Source organism: Leptosomus discolor, chromosome 8 (assembly GCF_034619465.1).
Source record: "Leptosomus discolor isolate bLepDis1 chromosome 8, bLepDis1.hap2, whole genome shotgun sequence".
NCBI lineage: Eukaryota > Metazoa > Chordata > Aves > Leptosomiformes > Leptosomidae > Leptosomus > Leptosomus discolor.
In genome coordinates, this window is record NC_141398.1 from 61,870,783 (window position 1) to 61,888,620 (window position 17,838).

Genomic DNA, 17,838 nt, shown 5'->3' on the forward strand with positions numbered 1-17,838 from the left:
GATGACCCTGTCTAGCTTCCTTAGAGGGAAGAGAATATAAAATTGCATTGGTCCTGAAGGGGTGTATGTGGCAAACAACACTTCCTGTAACTACTGTTACAGAATGGTAGTCTGTGTTTCTGGAGGCCCTGAAAATCAGGGAGATGAAATGACCACATCAAGCTGCTCAGCCTGTGCAGAAGACTTCTAATTGCTGTAAAGAACTCTCTTCTGTAAATTAGTTATCTTCCAGCTTGCAGTAGGCAAGAGCCAGGTGAGCAGTAATGCAGCATCAATAAAGGTCCATGCCCTTCTTAGGTATGATTGAATCAGGATGTTTTTATAATGCTGTTAAAACTTTGTGGGCCGGACTGGCTATCATATGTCACAAAGTCATATGTATTGCTGCAGCCATGTTGTCCTGTGTTTGGTTACTTGACTGCTGCTGATGAGCTCTGAAGAGTTGTCTGACTTCAAGGATCATGGCTGTGTATCATGCTTTCTTTTTAAGGCTGGCCTAATGGTCCTGATGAATGGTTTCCTTGGAAGCAAGGCAGCAACTTAGGATGTGCTGTCTGCTTGGCATCTTGCTGAAATCAGACAAGAAGAGGAGATGGGAAATCTTTTTTTTCTTTAACTTTTTTTTTTTTTCTCTCAGCAAAGTCCTGTTAAACTGGGACTGGTTTACGTTACAGTTTAGTAGATGGTGACTGGTGCATTTCCAATAACACTCTTTTTCAAGATGGATGGGAGCAGGAGTGAATAACTGGGTTCTAGCTGATTTACCCAGAGGCCTGCTTGGTTGTGTGTGCTGTGTCTTTTTTTATTATTATTTACCTTTAGGACATAAACCTCCCAGATATTAGCAAGTAAAGCATTGATCTTCACTTGGACTGTTGCCTCAAAGTGCTTGGAAAGAAACTTGACAAAACTGTGGGCCTGAGGATGTGCTAACTTTGGACCTAGCGTCCAGGAGAGAAGAGACAATTTGCTAAAGATTTTTCATTGAAATGTCATACCTGTGAGGCTCTTCCATTAGAACCAGGCTGCTAGGTTAACACCTCATTTAATTGTTTGTACTAAAATGAATTTGTGGGGTAAGGGTGTTAGTGAGTTTGAACTGGAAATGTGTCAGGCTGAAGCTGAGCAAAGTTGGTGGACAGCTTCCCACCACCTCAGTGGGTTGTTTTATTGCTTTCTCCTTTGGCTTCTATATCTGCCACTTGGTCTTGCCTTTATCTAGACATTAAGGTATTTGATTTATGGCATTGTCTTTCATTATTCTGTGGCAAGACCTAGATTTTTGATAGAAAAAAGTGAGCACCATTATGGAGCACATACTTGCTATATGCACAGCTTTATATAGCTGCCAAAAATTTGTTGAAGGAAGGAAACAAAAAAACAACCCATTTAGCAGCATGTGCTATCTGTTCCTTCATCTGCATGTTGCCATAGCTGCTTGACGTTACAACCAGAATACTGTCTCTTGCTTTTCTGCACGTTGTGCACATTTGGTTACATACCGCTCGTTTCCCCAGCCCTCCCATCATGCAATCCCCAGCTCCCCTTGCCTCCCAAACCAGGAACCCTGTTCTTTACTTTCTTCAACATTGAATCCTGGATACCATGGTGACATGAGTACCAATTAATCTGATGGAAAAGTAGTGTGGAAATTGGTTTTAAAGGCTGTTGGAATCACCATGTGGAAGCTATATTGTCTTGTACTTAGTGTGATATTGGTAGCTGGCCTCATGAATAGCACCTACTATTAGGTGGTTTAACTTATTGGCTGCATTTTACAACTTCCTTAAGTATATGAATAGTTAGGATTACTAAACAAAATTGCTATATGGATTATTTTCAAGGTGTGCGAGTGGTGGGGTTTGTGGTTTTTACTCGGGATAGAGGATATTTTTACACAGACTTTTATAAATGCAGAAGCTAAAGACTACCCTGGAACGTGTTTTAACTGGGACAACCCAGAGTCTCTGCAGGACTGTACTTCATGTTAGTTTCTTTTCGGCATGCAAGTTCCAAAATACAACATTTTGTCTTTAATTTAGAAGTTTTAATGGGATGCTATGTGGTCTTCCCTCTTCTCAGCTCAATCCCTACATACCCACCTTATAGTTTTAACCAAGCGTTTTATCTTTATAATTGAGGATTCTAAGTAGAAGTAGTAGCAAACCCTGTGGTACATGCACTCAGAGCTGCTATTGCTCCTAGGTCGTGCATCCAGATAGCTGAGAATCTGGAGAGTTCTTCTGGGCCGTGTGTGCAGCTGGTTAGATGACTGTAGATATAGATGCCTTTTTTTTGTGTGTGTGTGTATGTGTTCAGGTTTTCTGTGTGCATGCTGATTGGCTTTTTTTTGTTCTTCGTTACAGTGACCTTAATCACAGCACGCAATATGTGCAGGGGCTGGCACTCTGCACTCTTGGCTGCATGGGCTCCTCAGAAATGTGCAGAGACCTTGCAGGAGAGGTGGAAAAGCTCCTCAAAACTTCCAACTCCTATCTTAGGAAGAAGGTACTTCAGGGAACTTTTGAATACTTTGTTGTGGATTAAAACTCAGGATTGATTGGATAACCTGCTAATATCTGGAATGCTAGATGACTTGGATCACACTGGTTGAGTGTTTTCCCAGTGCGCAAGACAGAGGTCAAAACTCCCTGTCTGTCTATAGGAGGAATGTGCATAAGCCTCTAAAAGACAAGCCTCCAGCAGGTGAGGTAGTTGTTTCTATTTTGATACTCCCTACCTTAAGGTTGTTGATGGTAATATAAACACCTGCCCATTCACAGACATTAACCCCCAACTGCTAGTCATGAGTTTTGTTTCTGTATCTTCTCAGATAAGTCCAGAGAAACTTTGATTAGCAGTGCTGGCTGGTATCTGAAGATTTGAACCTATTTGATCTCTTCTGTTGATGATGACATGAGATAGAAAGGTTAAGGGCTTGAAATGGGCGAACAATTATAAATTGTCTCATTTCCATAGCAGGCGTGCTGTAGCACCTGCAAAGTGTAATCACACTTGTTCTTTTGAATTTATTTCATCAAGTCTTGGGGAGGGTGGGGAGCAGTAAGATTTAGGAAGAGATGGATTGTTACATCTTTGTCTAGTGCTGGATCTAGAGAGAGATTGGAGAGAAAGCAATGCTAAGAGGTATTGCTGTATTCTGGGAAGAGGCCTTCAGTGCTCTTGGATCTCAAGCAGCTGCGAAGGATAGTGTCTCTTGTTGCTTCTGCACCCCAGAAGTAGGCAGGTTTTCTGTAGTACACGTTTGTTTTTCGTAGGACCCATCACCTGCAGGAGGAAGTTATTTTGTGGGGAAGGAGAAGATATTCAAGGGAAAGAAAATGAGCCATAATTTGACATGAATTTAATTATTTGCTTCCAATGCGTTATCCCCTCCCTAGCAACGGGAGGACAGGCTGAAGTAGCCCTATTAAAGGCAGAGCTGCTTTGCAGTTACTATTGCTTCTGAAGTGAAAATGTGAAAAGGAACCATTGATAGTGGGAGTATTACTTTGTAGCTCAGTGCTTTCTTTTTTTTTTCTTCCTCCCTCCTCACTCGTGATCGTTTTATTGAACTCTTCTCTGTGATGCTGTTTAGTGTCACTTGTAGTAGAGAGAGGGAAAAATGTACCATGAACTTTCCAGGCCTTTGTATATCAGGAAATTTGTGATAGCTCCCACTATGCTAGATGTTCTCAAAACATTGTTGTCATTACGGTTTGTACTAACAGAACTGTTTTTCCTATACAGGCAGCATTGTGCGCTGTTCATGTCATTAGAAAGGTGCCTGAACTCATGGAGATGTTCCTGCCAGCCACCAAAAACTTGCTGAATGAGAAGAACCATGGTAATATCTGAGACTCTACTTAGCAAGGCTATGCCATTCTTTTCAGGATGGTGCACTTGCTACGTAACCTGTTTGTTTGGAAGGGACTTTTGAGGTGTATTAGTGTGACTTGTTTCTTTCCATTCCTATGCAGTGAAAGCAAATGTCACTCAGGAGAAAGGGAAGTGTATGAGTCTGCTAGTCAGCAGGACTTTTACATGGCATAGGTGACAAAAGGAACTCTCACTGTGGTTTGATACACTTCAGAGTGGGTGGAATGGGGAAGTTTGTGATCTTTATCCAGTGCACTGCCTAAAGGGAATCTAAAGTGCACTTTTTAGGGTTTTTTTTTTGTCTTCTGTTGGCATAACACTATAGGATTCTCTGACATAATTTTAGCAGGCATTCCCAGGACAGAGATACCTACGTCACTGTCATGAAAGTCTCCCTTTGGTGCTGTTTTTCATCAGAACTACATCATAAAACAGATTCTCACTTTAGCGGTCCTTTGCAAGAGTATTCAGTTTTAATGCATTTTCTCGCACGAGTGTTTCTAGAAGATTACTTAAAGATAAATACTAAATTAACACCTTGACTAATTTCTATCAAGCATAGTGCTCACTTCCGAAAGTCTTAGTCCTGTTACACATCTGCAACGAGCATGTGCCTTAAAAAATGGATGGGTGTGCTAGGAGTTCTGCAGTAGGTGTTTGCAGTGCTGAAAACCCATCACAGGGAGAAGTTCTGTCTGAAGACAGGGTAGTTGTAAGTGCCAGCAGTACTAACGGGCCACAGTAGCTTCCTGACAAGCTATTGTTTCCTTTTTTTTTCCTGCATGTATTGTAAACCTTTGAGGTACAGAACAGTTTGCATGTGGAACGTGGTTTGTGTGTGCACAGCTAATTTACCTCAATTTAAAACACCATGATCAGAACATTTAGAGTGAGCACTGCTTCAAATAGGCAGTGGTCTGTAAGACTCTTTGTCAGTGATGCCTACATGATTCAGCTTGGTAGTGTGACATCCTGTGTCTTATGCAACCCTGAAAAGCTGAGAGCTCTTCTGTTGCCTCTTTAAAGATGGGAATGCTCCTCTTCAAGCCTTGGCCAAGCAGAGAAAGGATCATCCTTTCTGCTTTCCTCGTCGTTAAAAATCATGGTCTCCTTTCCAGCAGTCTTAGCCACGGACTTCCTGTTGAGCTTTCTCTGAAGCAGAATATATGAAACCCCTTTAGCAGCCTCTTGGGAGGTCTCAGTGATTAGTAAGCAGTGTCAGTGTTAAGAAAGCTGTGACATAAGCTTTATAGATAGATATTTATGTACTTCAGAAGAGATTTTGGATAGAACCTGCAGTAGCTCAGGGAACTGCATAGGTTGTGAATATAAATGTCATCATCTCTTTAGAAAAAGTTTAAGCAGCAGGCTTCTAGTCTCTTTCTGAGTCAGGAGCTCTCTAGTACAGACTTAACAGCTACAGAAAATGAGTAACTGAAAAAGCATCTGAGAAGAATTGCTGTGTTACAACTGAATGTGGACATAAAATAATGCTCATTGTTGAAGTTTCGCGATGTACAGGGTTATATCTCACTAACAAGTTATCAAGCATTGGCATCTAGTTAAATGGTTTGTAGCTGACATGCCTTTTCTAACTATTCTCAGAGACACTTTGACTGGATTTTTTCAAGGCAGGCCACACAGCAGCTGGCTGCCAGTGTGCAGACACTGGCTTGACCAAGCAGTCTGCTGTAGTCTTTCTCTGGACTGAGTTCTGAGACCTTTTGAGGAAGGTCCAGTTCAGATCAAGAAGGTCAGCTAAGGTACTGGAATTAGAAGAGAAAATCAGGAAGCGTGAGGAACCCAACACCAACAGTGTAATGAACACGTACTGTCCTCCTAGAGTCTTCTGTTTGTGTAGAATCATAGAATGGTTTGGATTGGAAGGGACCTTAAAGATCACCTAGTCTAACTGTCTGTTGCCATCTGACTGTGTATTTGGTATGCAAGTTTCTGCAGACAAAGTCCAGTTTCTCTCCTCCTTTGACCTTTAGTTGCAGCATTAAGACATGAGCACGTTGCTGTCTGCTTTCCCTTGGGCACAGCTGCAAGCGCAAATGTGTTTTGGGGTAGATTTGTTGTATTAAAGAAGAGTTTTTTTGTTTTTTTTTTTTAATGATTTCCTGCTGTTTCCTTAGGATCTTTGTCACATGTCTAGAGCCATGAAATTATGTTAAATGTAGAGACTTTATTCTTTTTTCCTCCATCACCTTTAGGTGTTCTTCACACATCAGTTGTCCTTCTCACAGAGATGTGCGAGAGAAGCCCAGACATGCTTGCACACTTTAGAAAGGTAAGTGTGAACTGATAATATTGCAGGGTTAATATTCGTAGTTTTGTTTGTGGTGGGTTGGGGTTTTTGGTTTTGGTTTTTTTTTTTTTTCACTGATGCGTCTTCTTGAGCCTCCCTAGTGAAAGCAGTGTGCATGTCGTAATAATAAATATCTACGTGTCTTAATAAATATCCTTGCATGTCTTAATAATAAAATCCTAACAGCTATTTCGATGAAGAATTTAAAGATACTTTCTGCTTATTATCAACATTTTTAAAAAAATCATTGGACTTAGGAATTTTGTGTATCAAGTGCTAATCCCCTTCAATAAGTGGATAAGTTACAAAACATCGGTCTTAGGACTGTGCGGTATGAAACTCATCCTGAGGTTACATGTAGTGTCCTCTTTTGATGTTCCGTTAGGGTTTTTTCACACTCTTTGTGGCTAATTGCTTAGTGACATTGGAATCACAAATAAACATAAAGAGGCAAAGGTGAAAAACTGAAGCTTATACCAGCACCTGAATACCTTAACCACAGCCGCACAATTTTATAAACTCGGGTCAAAAATACCGATGGAAGTTCTAGTTCTGCAGATGCCTCATCTCTGGTGCATGCTATGTTACATCATTTTCCATTTTAACTTAAGGGTTTGAGAGTTGATGTTGCTCTTCCTGCTCTGGTTAGGAATGTTTGCTTCTCCTCCCCCCTCTCCAGCGCAAACTCCCTTATGCTGTTTGCTGTAATTTGCTGTGCAGTATTATTGCCATATGCAAGACTACCAATAGAAGGACATCTGAAAATTGCATTGATTGTGATTCTGACTTCTTGATTAAAGGAGAAATTGAATAAAGCTGGTATAACAGAGCTGGCCATTTGCACCTTTGAAAAGTCTTAAAGGTGCTCATTTACTTGCATGCCCAGTTTACTGTTCTTCCTTGGCTTGTCTGTGTCATTAGGGATTTCAACAGCGCATCCTTTGATGCATCTTAGCATTTTGACATGCATCCTGCCTTGCCCTGGTTGGGTATAAAGTGGGCCTAGGGTCGTCTTGAAGAAGGTAGCCATCCCAGCTGCTGATTGCTCAGTTAAGATGATAGTAGTGGGAAAAGAGAGAAGAGCTGAGCCCACAAAATTTCAGTACTAGGTACATTCTTTGCTAGCTATCTCTTGTAGTTGTTTATGCTGTGAATGGTATAACATTGATCCCTAATGCCTGCTTCGTCTGTTTTGTCCCTTTTGTCTGTTTGGAATCCTGCTGTGTGTTAGAATGAAAAGGTAAGAGTTAATTCTTCTAGATGGTGCATGCTTGCATTGAATCTGTAGATGTTTGTCTCATGTGAGGCAGTGCCTCTTAATGCCACGTTTGTGATTGATGCCACATGCTTAGATCAATCGTAGTTGTCTGATGCTTTTTGTGTGCTGGTCTTGTCTTGTCACTAAAACTCTATATCCATGGCAGCCCTGAATCTCAGTTGTGGCCTTCTCCAAACGTTAGCCTGCTTTCGTCAAGAGCTCTCTCATGTGAGGAATACTTTAGGGAATTTTTTTGTGCCTATGCAAACTGTACACCTGGGCTTTCTTCATACCTCACGAATGGGGCTTTGTGTTTTGCCTGAATCATGGAGCAACTTTGGATGATTCCCAAACGGGAGCAGGAGAGACAGTTACTTAGCCACCTGTAAGTGGGCTTACTGTGCTTCAAAGAGCTACCAAGTACAGCTGCATTGCTGATATTTTTCAAGGCTGTAATTTGACTGTAGAAGATTGGTGGGGTGGCCCTCAACCGATCTCCATGGCTGTAATGTTTCCCTTTGTTTGTTCTGTCCTTAGTCCTGATAACTCTTGCATGTTAGAAGGGCAAAGAAAATGTTAATCAGGGTTCCAGGAATGCTCCAGCAGGTAACTCCAGTTGTCTGTTACTCTTGCCTTGAGGGAAGATGTTGCAGCATGCATTGGTTTCCTCTTTAAGGCAGATAATAGGAAATTCATGGTTCCTTTTATTTGTATGTTTTCTGAAACGCACATTTTCGGAGGAGTATGTAATTCCTGAAGAGCGAAGGTAGAAGTAGTAAGAGATGATGGGGAAACTCAGCCAGTTTTCTTCTTGTGCTGTACCACAAATGTACAGGACTTTAGTCCAGAAAACATTGCCCATTTAGTATGTTGACATGCAGCTGTTGTGCTCTATAAATCACCTTGTGCTTTTGGCACATTCTGCTACTATCTGTCCTGAATCTGAAGCACCGTCTTGATTTGACGTTGTCAGAAGTGGCAACTTTGCTATAAACAATCCCTGATCTGGTAAAAATTTAGTGTGAATGCAAGCCCTGACTCATAATAGGCATACGTGAATGCAGGAGCAGTTAGTCTCAAGGACTTCAGCCTCAAGGGTGAATTCATTGGGAAGGATTTTGTAGAGAACATTTTCATGCATGGAGTGATTGTCATGCATGGAGTTGAGAGAAAGGATGGTACTGTCCTGGTGCTAGCCATGCTTCAGGGATGAAAAATCCACTTAGTGCAGCCACCATAACACCTCTGTCTGGTTTGTCACCTCATCTCCAGGCAGTGTCTGGATTATTTTAATAATACCAGCACTGAGAGGGATAGGAAAAACTTTCTATGGAAGTAATAAAGCTTTTAGAGATCTACAACTCTACATCATCCAGCAGGAGTGGTTTTTCTCTTGCAGCTCAATGAAAATGAGTCCAGTTTCTATCTTCCAACCTTAAGGTTTTTCATAGGATGTGTTGGAAATGAACTTCCATTTAATCCCTGAGACTATTTTGTAACTCACAGCTGCTATGAAGTTTTTTAGAGATAAATAGTAAGTTTGTTATAGCTTGTCTGCTTTAATGATTGGCTTATTTGCCACATTCTGCCCTAAACTGATTACTTGCTCGGCATGTGTGAGATACTACAGGGAGATTCTATTACGGTTCCTCAGAGTTGCCCTGACAGTTGAAGTCAGTTGTCAGAGATGCCTAAGATGGAGGGAATTGAACCAAACTTTTGGAAATAGGTAGCATTTTTTCAAAGTTGTGTACGAGTCTTGAACAATAACGTATTCCTATGGGTAGATGTCTACTGGGAGACCAGTGCAATCAACATCTGAGGAATGTGAACTGCTTCTGAAAGTTGTTTAGCCCACACAGGTGGAAAGAAACTTTAAAATATGAACAGTGTAAGCCGATACGATTTTGTGCTCCTAAGTCTGGCATAGTAGCAGTCCTTCCATCAGTTTCTCTGCTATTATCCAGAACCCTTCTAACAGCAGTGAAGCAAAGAATTTGGTCAGTTTAGTGTTGCTGCTCTTGCTGAGAAGTTTGGGATGAAGAGGAGGAGAATAGACCCTGGAGCTACTTGCACGGAAGAAGTCTTAACAACAGAGCCCTGGGAAAGGCTGGAGGGAAATCCATTCTCTGCCCTATTTGGAAACTCTTGGAGAGGAAGCAGGTCGCAAAGCTTTTCTTTCTAGAAGCTAAGTTGGGTGGAGTGTCAAACTTGAAAGAATTCTTGATAATTTGCTCTAGTCATAGCAGTACAGTACTTGAAAAGATCGAAACTGTTTGTCTATGCCCAGTGCTTCCATGGCAATGTATGCTAAAAGTGAGTCAGGAGCTAATATAAAGCCCCCAAGCGAAGCCCCGGAATTATATCATTTTAATAGTGCCTGCACATCCCCCCCCCTTTTTTTTTTTTTTTTTAAGAGAGGAATTGAAGTTGGTATTTTCTCTCAGGTCTCAGCTGCCAAGCCTTGGTAGATTTAGTTCTTTAAAGATACGATATGGTGCTCAGTTCCCTGCTTAACTGTTTCTAGTTGTGCCCTAATTAAGCTGTAGGTGTTTATAAAACATCAGCTGTACGTGTGCAAGTTGAACTTTGTGGAATAATCCGTAGACTGACTTGCTTTCAAATACAAGATTTTTTTTCTTGGACCTGTACTTCAAAGCTGGGGGAGGAACAACACCCTAATAGGACAACTCTCTTCTTCACAGCTCGTTCCCCAATTAGTTCGTATTCTGAAGAACCTTATCATGTCTGGATATTCACCAGAGCATGATGTGTCTGGGATCAGTGACCCCTTTTTGCAGGTAAGAACTGATGCAAACAGTGATTGATAGCTTAAATTCTAGTACTGTGTTTTGAGATTTAGGTGTATTGTATTATGAGAAGTTGTGACAAAAGGGAGAAGCGGCAACACCTGTTGGTCTTGCAAGGCTGGGCCTAGTGGGTAGTGGGGGGTACTCTTAACAGTTCTGGCTGGTGGGAGGAGAATGAGAAGGGCACAAGCCTGTTCTTACTGGTAAAGGTCTTGTTAAGGATAAGCATTTTGCTTAGGAATGGAGCAGCTTGTTCTGCTGCTTTGCCGCTCAAGAAGTGTACTGGGCATTTCGTGGCCCCTGTGTAAAACACTGCCATCTAATGAGCTATTCTTTGCTTTATTTTTGTCAAATAGGTACGAATCCTGCGGTTACTAAGAATTTTAGGGCGAAATGATGATGATTCTAGTGAAGCAATGAATGATATACTTGCACAGGTAAGGTCTGCAAGGTTGATGAGCAGCTTAAACTTTCTCTTTTGGTTTCTTAACTTGGATTCAGCAGCACTGGTGAGAATACAGGTGCTTGCTATGCTGGGTTGAATTTTGCTGGAAGAGACACGTTCACAGGTGTAGCACTTGTATGCTAGGGATTGGTTGGTTTCACTGCTGGTTCTCCGGAACAGTGCAAAGGGGATCTCTTTTGGATGAGTTGGATTCCTGTATTTTGTTTCTTTTCTCCAGGTTGCCACTAATACAGAAACAAGTAAAAACGTGGGAAATGCCATTCTCTATGAAACTGTGCTGACTATTATGGACATAAAATCTGAGAGTGGACTGAGAGTAAGTTGCCTGCTTGTATTAGAGTAATTTGTGTAGAGGACATGAAGTAAAGTTGTTTCACTTAAACAAAGCTCCACAGTCGGCTCTAGGTAAGACTGTAGCTGCTTCAGAGAGTGGTGTGCATTTGTTTTTTTCTTTAAAAAATAACAAAAATTAAAAAGCAAAACTTCCTGCAGAGGCTGTTCCCTTGAGTGCAGGAGAGAGCCTATCCTGTGTTTGCCTTAATTTTCCTCTGCTTAGGCAGCTTCTAGAGTTCTTTATGCTTTTGGCCAAGAACCACAATGGTAGCTTTGACATGTCGCTGTTAAAATCATCTTGAAACCATGAAGATGACCAGCAGGCTTTTTTGATCGTTGACCTTCCCTAACTCTTTCTGCAGGTGTTAGCCATTAACATCCTAGGCCGTTTCTTACTAAACAACGACAAAAATATCAGGTAAGTTGTATGAACTGTGTTTTGGCAACACTGGCTTTAAAATGTGTGAGAAGCAATTACACAAAGAATATAATGAAGCAGAGTTTTCCAGGAGACCTTGTTGGGAAGTGCTGTTGTTTGGGTTAGTATGACTGCCTAGCTTTCTTCTTTCTTTATGCATTTTTTTCTCTGTGCAAATCTTTACTGTGGCCCTACCCTTCTTAGTCGATGAGCCCGGATGTGTGATCTAATTCTTGACATGTGATTTCTTTATCTAGCCAAGTGTTTTTTCCAGTAACCTGTGAGTCTCCTGTCTTGTCCCAACTGCTGATGCTCAAATCAGAGTTGGCATTGGAGATCTGACAAGTCAGGCGAAGTCTGTGGGTTTTCTGATTGTGTACTGTTGGCAACAAGGAAGTTCAGTTGTGCTTTGGTCACTATGAATACGGACACGGAATTGCTGCAACTGCTAGAATTAAGACCCATCTGTAGGCATTTTGATTGCAAATCATGATATAGGTAGAAGACTCTAGCCTTGGGAATTGCAACTCATGCTAGTTTGTATATGGTCTGCAGAGGTCTAGTCTTTACTTGCCTTGTCTTTTCAAAGTCTTTGTGAAGACTGGGCATGTGGCATGAGCCCAGGAACTGGGACAGGTGCTTGTCCAGACAGCAGGGTGTTGTTAGGCATGTGACAGTTTAGTATGGTAACTCACCTTTGAAGACAGGCCAGGCAGTCCCCCTGGAAGATTTCCATTCATTACTGAGTACAAGAGAACCCTGTTTTGTTGCAAAATAAGACTAAGTTTTTGGGAGAGTGTGAGTGCCCGTGTGTAGAATTCAAATGCCTACTGTCAAGTATTTGTTACTGTATGTCCTTGTCGCCAGGTATGTAGCTTTGACATCATTGTTGAAAACTGTGCAGACAGACCATAATGCAGTACAGCGGCACAGAAGCACGATTGTGGACTGCCTGAAGGATCTGGATGTCTCCATTAAAAGGTAATTGGAACGTCAGTGAAATAGACTCTCAAAGTTGACAGCCTATGGAAAGTGAGCAGGGCATAGGGGAAAATGACAATAATCTTGGGGGACTATAAGTGAGACTGGTATTAATGCATAGAGTGGTTCATACTTCACAGAAGATAATGAAGATGTGCAGCCACCTTCTTTGGGAAGCTGCTTTTACATTTTCTGCATCTTGGATTGGAAAAGAAGATTTTTCTGTTTGCCTCATTTTTTCCAAAATGGAGTCTCAATGGAGATCAGATTGTGTGCTGACAATGAGATAGAAAGCCTCCATAAAGTATGATCCTAATCAAAGCTGCTCTGGCATGTTCCGTGTTGCTTTGCTTTTCTGGACAAACAGGCAGTGCTACGTTGTCTTGAAGCAGTGTTAAGCCATCCAAATAATGTATTCGGGATTAAGTTTGATTAGGCAGTGGTAGAATTCAGACTTAACTTGATTGTTCAGATAATTTGCTTACAAACCACATCCTGTTACCCATACTTGGTCTTCGTTTGCTGTTTAAGTAGCGGTATGTTGCTACTTCTCTGGGCAATAGGAGAGCTTGCAGCCTTACTTCTCGCTACAGGAATTTTTTCCTGATACTCAGTGTAAACTTCTTCCTCTGTTTCTTCTCATTACTTCAGTTATGTTCCTTTTATTGATGATAGTAGCTTTCTCCTGTTTCTGTCAGACACTCATAGATACTTTTGTATTGTTTGATCTCACTTTTGCACAACTTATACGGAATACTGCTCATCTAAATTGAGTCTTTCAGCCTGTCAATTGCTTGCTCTTTTTCTTTCAGAACTCTCTTCCTCATCATTATTCTTTCTGTAACTGGTGGTCTGAGCTCAGTGCAGCATAAAGTGTGTCAGTGATGGGGACAGTTGCATCCCTGTTGCATCTTGTGGAATCTGTCTGCTGCGGACCAAAATTTCATTGGGCTCTCGTCACATCCTGTATATACTTTCAAAATTGCTCAACCTCTTTTTTTCCATCTTGTCAAACTGATTAGATACTCCATAGATACTCGTTCTGATAGGCATTCTTCAAATTTATGCTCATCTTTGAATCAGATCCACATTTTTAACAGCACTGCTCAGTCTTAATATGTACAGAATAGGAAAGAAATTGGATCTGTCTCACTTCTGAAACTTATTTTTGGCTGTTATGTAATGAGTATTGTGGAATCTATTTTTACAGTTGCAATCTATCCCAAAACACAAACTTGTATCTTATGTGCTGAGCGAGTCAGGCTGCTGTTGCTGTTCGGTGCCAGAGCCAGCATGAGGCTAGGTTGTGGGGCAGCAAAGCCCCATCTAGGTTTTGGACAGACGGCAACAAGAGCATTTTATTGGTGCCTGCTAGGAAAACCCAGGTCTGCTACAAACAGCAGAGCTTCACATCTGAGTGCTGTTGGAGGATGAAGCCTTTGAGTGATCCATCAGCAGAGCATGATGTTGCCATGCTGACACTCGTGCTGCTGACAATGCACTGTCTTCACTGAAGCAATATATTGACTGGATGTCAGTCCCCAGGGAGCAAGTTTGAATGGCTGGGACTTGAGGGAAAGACATGACACCTGGTTTTGGTTATCTGAAGCATGGCCTGTTCTCATAATTTTTTAACCATTGCAGTGCAGCTTTGGTCCACGTAGTATAATTCAGAATGGCTTTGCCATTTAATTCAAGTCTTTTTGTCTATCTGCTTGATATGATCAAACTACATGTGATTAGGAACTTCGTGACAGAAATGAGCCGTGTAATATGGTTGAAGGTAAGCACTATGTTTGGGGATAAATGCCTGGTATTATGATTGCAGAGCACCTCTGTGCACCTGCAGTATTGATGTATCTGCTATAATGTGGCTGAAAAATTAAACATAAACATGGAAAACTTGTAACCCGGGATTAGGTGTGAGGAGTTGGGAACTAACTGGAGGGATGAAAACAATTCTGATAACGGTATAGGTCTTCAACCAGCCGCAGATCTAGATGATAAAAGATAACAGTTTAATTACGTGTTTTCACCCTAATTCTGAGCACCTCTGTGTCTTCTAGGTCCCTGGGTATTAGTTGAGTAAAAAGCAAAATAACACATTTACAGTTCACCGTTCTGTAGAAATCCTTCTTAGTACAATCATAACTAGAGAGGTGGGGAGAAGCAGTGCTGTCTAGATGTTCTCAGATTCTTGGGAACAAATAGTCTGTGCCCAATACTGTTGGATTGGGGTAATGTGACTGGTCTTAAGTTGTTGATGTTTCATGAATGTTGGGAAAATACTAAGCAATCAGAAAAAATAACTGTCTGTGTAGCGGTAGGTTAGCAAGCTTGACACTGGAGTAAGAATCAGTGGGACTGCTCATGGGTTTTCTGCCAGTAAATACGTGAAAGGATGACAGCATAGCTCATGCACGTCAACATCATGACTTTAATGAAAATTACTGTAGTTAAACGCATTTTGAAGTCTGATCTATTTGAAGAAAGTTTGTATTACAGAACAGACTTTAGGCCTTTTGGCATAATTCTGGTTGTATTCTATTGCATGACAAGCGGTACAAAATCACTGTACAAATGAAGTACTTCAGCTATTCAGATGATTTTAGAAGATAACTGAAATGGGGGAGGAAGTTTTTGATGTGCTATGAGGATCTGTTTTGTCTTCTAGTAGGCTATCTCGGTAACAGGCAGAGAGTGAAGTTCCTGATAGTATGAAGAGGGCACAGCTTGGAGACTTGGGTTCTGGATTACACCAAATGCTCAGTTTTAAAGAATAGTCAGGGTGGTTTAGCGAGGCTGTTTTAATGCGTTGTTTTAATGCATTTTGACATAACTAGTTGCCACCGTTGTACAGAAATCAATCGCATTCGAAGATAGTCTTCATTCAAAAAAAGTCAGAAGAATGAGAGAGCTGTGCTAGAATCAACTACAGAAGCTTCAAGTAGAAGGACTAAGGACTAGCCTCTGACCTCTCAATGTATACAACAAGGAATAGCAAATTGCCAGTACTGTCTAGTTGTCATGTCACCTTGGGGGTGGTGGGGGAAAGGAATGGGTTCTGGAAAGAGCACCAGGGTAACTTTGGGTTCTAGAAATCTTACGTAGCCTATCTGACAGGATACAATAACGCTTATCAGTTAATATTTTAAATCTCTACTGTATTTGAATCTCTAATATATGGAGATCAAAAGAAGGTCTCTTCTGGATCCCTGGAGCTGGAGAAAGTGCATTGTAGCATGGGTTATGCTGCAGTTGTGTGTCAGAAATGACCAGCGTGCAATTACAAATACTTGAGCAATCAGACCTTAATGCTGATGGACTCTGGTTGCTCAAAGGTATAAAGGTATTTCTAACCTTTAGGACATGTGGATATGTGTTTCTGGAACACCTACACCCCTACTCCCCCTTAGAATTTTTTGGGGTGGGTGCCCATGAACAGGAAAATAGTGGTACATTTAATGTGGAAGGCTGTTCTCACAGGATTAATAACTGTTGCTCTCATCTTAATTAAAAGGTAAGTGCATTTGTGTAACTGCACTTGGGTTTTGTTGGGGTTTTTTTTACTTCACTAGGTGAAGATGCTTTATTGGTTTTCTGTCTCTTGCCCTAGGCGTGCAATGGAACTGAGTTTTGCTCTTGTTAATGGAAACAATGTCCGTGGAATGATGAAGGAGTTGCTGTATTTCCTAGATTCCTGTGAACCAGAGTTCAAGGCAGACTGTGCATCTGGAATATTTCTTGCAGCTGAAAAGTATGGGGTCAATTTACTTGCTTTTTTTTTTTTTTTTTACATCCTTGGAATTATGAGTATTTTGTATGTTGTTCCTCTCCCTCTTCACCCTCCCAGGAGAGAATATATTGATCATCTTTTCTCCGTTGGCTGATCTGTGTGTGGCTTGTCAGTTTTAACCCGCTCTGAGGAACAGGACACGCTAGTGCCTTGGGACACCATAGTGTGTCCCGTATGGGTAGTCCTCATATCATTAAACCAGTCTAGTGTATTGATTTCTGCTGCGCTTGGCGACAGGTATCGTGCTGACATCCTGGCCCTGCCCCCCCTCCACACACACAGATCCTCTCTGGTTAGTTGTGCAGGTGAGGTGATCTCATTACTGTTGAGCCGTTGTAATCAGCAGTCTGACTTCGAAGTACTGTATATGCAAGGTATGCCTGTGCTGTATTATGCAGACCTGTGTATTCATTCAGTTTTCCAGTGTTGGCATTAATACAAAAAAGTGACAGGATGTGAAGTGTGTGGTGTTTTGTTTTGTAAGATTTTTTTGTGTGTGTTTTGTCCGTGTTACCCACCTCAGGAAACAGTGGGCCAGGAAGTAACTGAATGGGAAATTCTGATGATGTGTTTCTTGTTGGTGTTGAAGGCTAGCAGTTATTGCTCTAACCTGTTATCTTAATTTTGTCAGATATGCTCCTTCCAAACGTTGGCACATAGACACAATTATGAGAGTCTTAACAACGGTAAGTGAAATTGCCTGTCTTGTGTGTGACTATGTAAAAATTTCTTAATTCTGTAGGAAGTCACTCCTCATCAAGTTGGAGATGGCTATAAAGGCTGGCAGATAACAAATACAGTACACAGAGGAGGTGTACTTACGTGGTAGTGATCCAAGGCAGCCAGTCAGAAATACGTAAACTCAGTAACTATGACTGAGTGGTTTTGTAGAAGGAATGTATTGATTTCAGAAGCCCACAAGAATACAGTGTGTAGCAGAGTGTTTCCGCTGCAGTAATCATACTAGCTTCAAAGTTAGGACAGCCCTTATGCTATCTGTGATTCCAGTATACCGTGCTTTCAGGGGAGAGCAAACACAGCCTTAAGTGACTTGCAAAGTGAAAGGGGGTGATACAATTTCTTGGAATTATTCCAAGTTGAGTTTATCAAAGCTTTTTAATGAAAATGTATCAACAGCCTTCTAATTCCTCTTCTTTGAGTTTAATTATTACTCTTTACCTACATAAACTTCTTTATAAACATCACAGCTGAGATAGAACTGAAGTAGTGTTTTGCTGAACAAGAGGGAAATCATCTTGATCTTGCCTTGGGTAGGCAGTCTGTTCCCTGAGGCAAAGGAGTGTGAAGAGATTTATTTCATCAGTATGAGCGTTCAAATTTGAGAAGTTCATCAAGAACTGAGTCTGGCTTGTGTGCTATTTTGCCACACTGAAACAGGGAAAAGTAGATTTGTCTGAACTGAGAATTGAGCTCTATTAGAAGGTTGGCTGTGAGAATTGCTCTCAGATGACTTCCTTTGATAAAGGAACTTCCTTCTCTTGGCTGCTAGGGAAACCATTTATAAAGTTGTATTCATGAGGCTGCCTGCTGCAGACTCTCAGATAAACATCCTTTTCAGTTTGCCA

The 17,838-nt window shown here is 41.3% G+C and overlaps 1 protein-coding gene and 1 non-coding gene across 3 annotated transcripts in view; both read left to right on the plus strand.

Annotated features, from left to right (window-relative positions):
- AP1G1 (adaptor related protein complex 1 subunit gamma 1) overlaps positions 1-17,838 on the plus strand; it is a 48,772-nt gene that overhangs the window by 19,206 nt on the left and 11,728 nt on the right. Inside the window, exons 4-14 of one of the 2 annotated variants that reach the window (XM_086468911.1) lie at positions 2,367-2,508; positions 3,751-3,847; positions 6,096-6,172; positions 7,422-7,430; positions 10,154-10,249; positions 10,615-10,695; positions 10,942-11,040; positions 11,420-11,475; positions 12,343-12,456; positions 16,073-16,213; positions 16,884-16,938. In XM_086468911.1, coding sequence (XP_086325037.1) covers positions 2,367-2,508; positions 3,751-3,847; positions 6,096-6,172; positions 7,422-7,430; positions 10,154-10,249; positions 10,615-10,695; positions 10,942-11,040; positions 11,420-11,475; positions 12,343-12,456; positions 16,073-16,213; positions 16,884-16,938 — 967 coding nt within the window. The remainder of the gene's footprint in view (positions 1-2,366; positions 2,509-3,750; positions 3,848-6,095; positions 6,173-7,421; positions 7,431-10,153; positions 10,250-10,614; positions 10,696-10,941; positions 11,041-11,419; positions 11,476-12,342; positions 12,457-16,072; positions 16,214-16,883; positions 16,939-17,838) is intronic. The other variant, XM_086468909.1, reaches the window with a different exon arrangement.
- LOC147415054 (small nucleolar RNA SNORD71) lies at positions 13,873-13,959 on the plus strand. The gene has a single exon (XR_015183748.1). It is a non-coding gene; the product is annotated as a small nucleolar RNA SNORD71 (small nucleolar RNA).